General features: G+C 33.8%; 2 protein-coding genes across 2 annotated transcripts; both read left to right on the forward strand.

Moving 5' to 3' along the window:
* Positions 1-800: 800 nt before the first annotated feature.
* LOC145140888 (putative germin-like protein 2-1) lies at positions 801-1,562 on the forward strand. The gene is made up of 2 exons (XM_079074273.1): positions 801-912; positions 1,027-1,562. Exons 1-2 carry the CDS (start codon positions 801-803, stop codon positions 1,560-1,562), a joined length of 648 nt encoding a protein of 215 aa, XP_078930399.1.
* A 4,018-nt stretch (positions 1,563-5,580) lies between these two features.
* Positions 5,581-6,648, forward strand: LOC145140147 (putative germin-like protein 2-1). The gene is made up of 3 exons (XM_079073738.1): positions 5,581-5,642; positions 5,877-5,998; positions 6,113-6,648. Exons 1-3 carry the CDS (start codon positions 5,581-5,583, stop codon positions 6,646-6,648), a joined length of 720 nt encoding a protein of 239 aa, XP_078929864.1.
* Positions 6,649-7,226: the final 578 nt, after the last annotated feature.

Genomic DNA, 7,226 nt, shown 5'->3' on the forward strand with positions numbered 1-7,226 from the left:
ATTTACAGACAGCTAGTAAAGACGCTGTGTTGGTAAATGGATCTTAAATTTGTGTGCAATACATCGCTATAAAGTTTGTGATGATAATCTGTAGTACGTATTGTGCATTTGTCAGTGAAAGTAGTAAGTTTGTAATGTTTGTTATGTATGTGTACAAGATATTGCCCACGTACACCTTCTTCTAACCAATTTTGATATGTGTCTAACAAACCAGTAAAACCCATTATCAAACGGACTATACACATAAATGGTTTTTGATAATTGTGTACATTTTTGTAGTGCACGTAGGTAATATTTTGTTTCAAGAAAAGCCTGGAATGCATCAATTGAAAAATAAAATATACATAAAGCATTCTTTAACTATAATATTGATCTCATTTGGAAACGGTCAATATTGTTCTTCAAGACTTTTTCATTTTCTTAAAAAATTGATATAAGTAGAAAATTCCTATGCATAATAAACATTCAAGGTTCTATTAAAATTAATCCTAAGTATGGAAGTTATGAAAAAGTACATAAGTAAATATACGAAATGGAAGGATCATAGACATATAAGGTTAGTAGTTGCAACCTTTATGAAATTAAGAACCAGACAACGTAAGTTGAATGTATCTTGCTTCTAGAAATTGAACAGCAAAATTTGAATGCATCTCAAGATGATAATGATGACGCTATGATGGTATTAGTCTTAATGTTCCTATATTTTCACTATAAAAGCATGGCGAGTTCCACTCTTTATTTCATAGATTTCCCAGCTACCATAATTAAGTCATCAAAAACAAGTTTTCAGCTTCTAAACAATGACGTCTCATTTGCTTTTATTTGGTCTCTTGGTGGCGGGTTGCTCCCTTGCGTTTGCTTCGGACCCTAGTCCTCTTCAGGACTTCTGTGTGGCAGACCAAAATAGCAGAGGTAAGAATTTATTGCTGAAAGTCGAGAAACTCTCCTGCATTCATGCATGATTTGAAAATATATTATATTTAATTGTGATTAATAGTTTATTTATTTATTTATTTTTCTTGGTAGTATTCGTGAATGGCTTGGTTTGTAAAGAGGCGAGGCTTGTACAACCTGATGATTTCTTTTATAGAGGACTGCAGCTAATGGGAAATACCTCGAATGCGGTTGGGTCTGCTGTGACTCCGGTGACCGTAGAAGAGTTGCCAGGACTTAACACTCTTGGTATCTCAATGGCACGTATTGACTTCGCACCACAGGGTATTAACCCCCCACATACACACCCTCGGGCCACTGAAATTTTGACTGTTATGGAAGGCCGTATTCTAGTCGGATTTGTCACGTCCAACCCTCAAAACCGACTCATCACAAAAGAACTTCAGAAAGGCGATGTTTTCGTGTTCCCAGAAGGCCTGATTCACTTCCAGAAAAACGTGGGAAATGGCTATGCTGTTGCTATTGCAGCTTTGAGTAGTCAAAATCCAGGTGTTATTACCATTGCAAACGCTGTTTTTGGGTCAAATCCCAATATCGCTGGAGATATTCTTGCGAAGGCCTTTCAAGTTGACATCAACGTCGTCTATCAAATTCAATCGAAATTCTAGCTTTTACATGCTTCTAAAATGTTGATTTTCTTATCAATGTTGTGATATTTGTTATGTTTATGTTGTTATATTTAAAATCGAATAGTATATATACTACTGTCATAGTGATTTTGATTTACTTATGTGGAATTAACTACTTCAAAAGTAAGATATAAAGTATCAAAACCCAAGAGTGTGCAAGAAATAGACTTAGAAATGACAAAGTTAAATTTACGTAAGTGTGTGCAAGAAATAGACTTAGAAATCAGAAAGACAAACCTAAGTTTGTGCAAGAAATAGACTTAGAAATCACAAAGACAAACCTAAGAGTGTGCAAGAAATAGACTTAGAAATCACAAAGACAAATTTACGTAAATAACCCACTTGCTTTAGAAAGACTAGAAGTTCAACCATCAAATTTTTCAAAAAGATTAATATGGTCCTTGGTGTTTCGATCAGTTACTAGGTTAGCCAACCACCTTGACCTATACAAATTTAATTTTTTATCCTTTTAACTCTTTTATTTTAGTTGTCATAATAAAAATGAAACTAAATAATCACCAACCCCATCCACCTCACTTTACGCCACCCACCTCCCATTCCATTCCCTTCTTCTGTCGCCTTCCACCACCACCACCACCGTTGTCAACCAGAAGGTGGTTAGGGTTTTACCCAAACCTATTTGCATCATCTATCTTCAACATATCCATCTATAATCAAAGAAAAGACCTCCCAAGATCCAAGCCTAAAAATAGAAATCACGAAGTGCTTTGGTCTCCAACCAACCTTTCAAGATTTTGTTAACTAAAAGAAAATGAAGTATACATAGCAAAACATAAAAATCTATGTTTGAAAAAGCCACAGAAGAGCTTCTATTGGCATTCATTGGTAACTAGAAAGTGAGAGCATCAAACATAGAAACAAATATGTCAAAAATACAATGTCACGGACAGAAAAAGAAAATGTATGGATGTTGTCTACTACTTCAAACAAATTAAACACATGTAGCTACATCCATATCAATACCCAATAACATACAAAATGAAAAATCTAAGTTTCATGGATTAAAGAACAAAACCATATGTTACTCATGACATAAGACGATCGGTTTGAATAGCCGATTACAACCACATGAACACAAAGTAAAGAAAATAGAGTTTCAAATACCATTCTTTATTAATCAAAATCAAATCCTAAAAGTCAAAGGCGGCTAACCTATTTATAATTAAACTAAAACCCTAATATGACTCATAATTATGATTGAAATCATCTAAATTAGGAGATTACATAAATCTAAATATTTTATGAATATAGGGCATAAAAATTCCTAATAAAGATAAATCTTAACCGAAAAAATTATAAAATAAAATAACCTTAATAAAATTAAATCATTGATTTATCTTTCATATACCTTCCATCATCTTCCTCATAGTGATGCAACTCATCATCGAGTGTACATCTCTCATCCACGGTTTCCAAAGGACAAACAACTTCCACACTTTAAAACAAAGACGGATAAATCAAACAAGACAACATGCACGATTATAGTTTCCACCTACATATATTCCTACTGATTGTCTCATTTATGAGTTCTTGAGTAACCTTAGGAGGACAACCATGTTTATAAGAAAATGCAATATATTATAATATTCGTGCCTTTATTTAATTTTATTGAATTTCCCTTAAGAGTTATAATAAATATAAAAATAATATTAAAAAATAATTATTATTAATTATCTAACATAAAAAGATGTATTTTTTTTTGGCAAAGAACTAAAATCTATAATATTAAAACTTAAAATGCTAAGATCTTGGAAGGAGGGACCAAAGTTGACAAATTCTTTTTACTTGCATGAAATCACATGGGGGAGGAGATCCTTCATCGAGGCCGATGGTAAGACTTATCTCGCTTTCATCCCATGTAAAACTCGACCTTTTGAATCCTTATCAGACCATATCGTAACCTAAATGTCCCCGAAATCGGTTTGTTGTGTTTCAAGATAAGAGTGTACCGAGAAAGTAGAGAAATATGAGGAAGAGGGTAATCAAGTTGAAGGCAGCAGGACAATAAAAGGTCATATGACCTTTCCCTTCGTTAAACCCAAATTTTGCAAAAGAGAACTCGATTTTTTCAAAAACCATGTCTTCATTTACTTGTCTTATGTGCCTATTTGTATTAGATTAAATCATACAATGTGCTTTAAAAAAGTGAGAAGTTCAGTGCTTATTGTTTTTATCTTGACGAGTATGGTTGTTATGGTTTCACTTACTTGTGTGACCGATACATAACTATGTAAACTGACTTTCGTATATTTTTAAATATGTTTTTTTTTTGTCTTTTTGTTTTACTTTTTATAGTTAAGAAAGATAACTAATAAACCCAAACCCTACGCCCCCCCCCCCCCCCCCCAACCTACTTTATGTCACCATACCTACCCCCATTCCATTCATCTACCTTCATCGGTCTCCGTCAACCGCCACCGTCCCTACCATTACCATCCTCAATCACCATTTCAATGCAGAAGGTTTTTAGGGTTTAATCCACCCTTATTTCCGTTATTTGTCTTCAAACTGAACATGAATAAATAAAGCAACAACCTCCCCATACCCATGGCAAATAAATAGAAATTATGAAGCCCTATGGTAACTGGCAAATGAGAGCAAAACACATACAAGGATTCTCTTGAAATTTATTAGTAACTAGCAAGTGTGAACCTAAAACATATGAACAAATAAGCCAGAAATACAATGTCACTAGAAACAAAAAGTGGAAGTGTGGACGTTGCCTACTACTTAATTAAATTAAACACATGTAGCTACATCCATATCAACAGCCAATAACATACAAAATTACGAATCTAGGTTTCATGGATTAGAGAACAAAACCTTGTGTTACTAATGGCAAATGGATTAAGATGACACAAGTTCCCCTATCATTAAAACTCGTAGGGAATGGAGTCGAACAAGGGGGTGCACATATCGCCTGATCAAGCAAGGAAGACGAGAATCACTATGAAATAATTTATTTTTTCCAGATTTTTTTAGAGTTGTTTAATAATTTAACCATTCCTCAATCTTCGCCTCTTTGCTCGGTGTTCTATCATCGCTGAAATCTAGGGAGATCGTTGATCCAACATCCACACATAAATCAAAATTGGTGGTTGGGGTGTGTTTTAGAAAAAGGTTAGTGGAAGAGACATATGATTAGATGTAGATTATTGTAGGATGTTCCTTCCAAATTCTTCACTAGAAAGCACACATAGCGATTAGGCATATGAAACATGGTTTTAAATCTCAGCCATTGGTTGATCAAACAGCGTTGATTAGGCATTGCTATTTAGCAACCTACCTTGCTTTTTCCTAGTAGTTTAGTTTTATGGGTTCTTTTTTTTGCAAAATTTTGGACTTATATTTACTGTTTCCATTCATACTATAAAATCTAAATATATTTTTTGTTATAATTTATCTTTCTTTTATTTATTCAGGAAAATTAAGATTTTTTTTTTCTTTTTTTTGTAATTTTAGACGTCAAATTAATACAAGTAATTTACAGACAGCTAGTAAAGACGCTGTGTTGGTAAATGGATCTTAAATTTGTGTGCAATACATCGCTATAAAGTTTGTGATGATAATCTGTAGTACGTATTGTGCATTTGTCAGTGAAAGTAGTAAGTTTGTAATGTTTGTTATGTATGTGTACAAGATATTGCCCACGTACACCTTCTTCTAACCAATTTTGATATGTGTCTAACAAACCAGTAAAACCCATTATCAAACGGACTATACACATAAATGGTTTTTGATAATTGTGCACATTTTTGTAGTGCACGTAGGTAATATTTTGTTTCAAGAAAAGCCTGGAATGCATCAATTGAAAAATAAAATATACATAAAGCATTCTTTAACTATAATATTGATCTCATTTGGAAACGGTCAATATTGTTCTTCAAGACTTTTTCATTTTCTTAAAAAATTGATATAAGTAGAAAATTCCTATGCATAATAAACATTCAAGGTTCTATTAAAATTAATCCTAAGTATGGAAGTTATGAAAAAGTACATAAGTAAATATACGAAATGGAAGGATCATAGACATATAAGGTTAGTAGTTGCAACCTTTATGAAATTAAGAACCAGACAACGTAAGTTGAATGTATCTTGCTTCTAGAAATTGAACAGCAAAATTTGAATGCATCTCAAGATGATAATGATGACGCTATGATGGTATTAGTCTTAATGTTCCTATATTTTCACTATAAAAGCATGGCGAGTTCCACTCTTTATTTCATAGATTTCCCAGCTACCATAATTAAGTCATCAAAAACAAGTTTTCAGCTTCTCAACAATGACGTCTCATTTGCTTTTATTTGGTCTCTTGGTGGCGGGTTGCTCCCTTGCGTTTGCTTCGGACCCTAGTCCTCTTCAGGACTTCTGTGTGGCAGACCAAAATAGCAGAGGTAAGAATTTATTGCTGAAAGTCGAGAAACTCTCCTGCATTCATGCATGATTTGAAAATATATTATATTTAATTGTGATTAATAGTTTATTTATTTATTTATTTTTCTTGGTAGTATTCGTGAATGGCTTGGTTTGTAAAGAGGCGAGGCTTGTACAACCTGATGATTTCTTTTATAGAGGACTGCAGCTAATGGGAAATACCTCGAATGCGGTTGGGTCTGCTGTGACTCCGGTGACCGTAGAAGAGTTGCCAGGACTTAACACTCTTGGTATCTCAATGGCACGTATTGACTTCGCACCACAGGGTATTAACCCCCCACATACACACCCTCGGGCCACTGAAATTTTGACTGTTATGGAAGGCCGTATTCTAGTCGGATTTGTCACGTCCAACCCTCAAAACCGACTCATCACAAAAGAACTTCAGAAAGGCGATGTTTTCGTGTTCCCAGAAGGCCTGATTCACTTCCAGAAAAACGTGGGAAATGGCTATGCTGTTGTTATTGCAGCTTTGAGTAGTCAAAATCCAGGTGTTATTACCATTGCAAACGCTGTTTTTGGGTCAAATCCCGATATCGCTGGAGATATTCTTGCGAAGGCCTTTCAAGTTGACATCAACGTCGTCTATCAAATTCAATCGAAATTCTAGCTTTTACATGCTTCTAAAATGTTGATTTTCTTATCAATGTTGTGATATTTGTTATGTTTATGTTGTTATATTTAAAATCGAATAGTATATATACTACTGTCATAGTGATTTTGATTTACTTATGTGGAATTAACTACTTCAAAAGTAAGATATAAACTATCAAAACCCAAGAGTGTGCAAGAAATAGACTTAGAAATGACAAAGTTAAATTTACGTAAGTGTGTGCAAGAAATAGACTTAGAAATCAGAAAGACAAACCTAAGTTTGTGCAAGAAATAGACTTAGAAATCACAAAGACAAACCTAAGAGTGTGCAAGAAATAGACTTAGAAATCACAAAGACAAATTTACGTAAATAACCCACTTGCTTTAGAAAGACTAGAAGTTCAACCATCAAATTTTTCAAAAAGATTAATATGGTCCTTGGTGTTTCGATCAGTTACTAGGTCAGTCAACCACCTTGACCTATACAAATTTAATTTTTTATCCTTTTAACTCTTTTATTTTAGTTGTCATAATAAAAATGAAACTAAATAATCACCAACCCCATCCACCTCACTTTACGCCACCCACCTCCCA

Source organism: Lactuca virosa, chromosome 9 (assembly GCF_052849685.1).
Source record: "Lactuca virosa cultivar CGN04683 chromosome 9, Lactuca_virosa_CGN04683_v6, whole genome shotgun sequence".
Classification (NCBI taxonomy): Eukaryota; Viridiplantae; Streptophyta; class Magnoliopsida; order Asterales; family Asteraceae; genus Lactuca; species Lactuca virosa.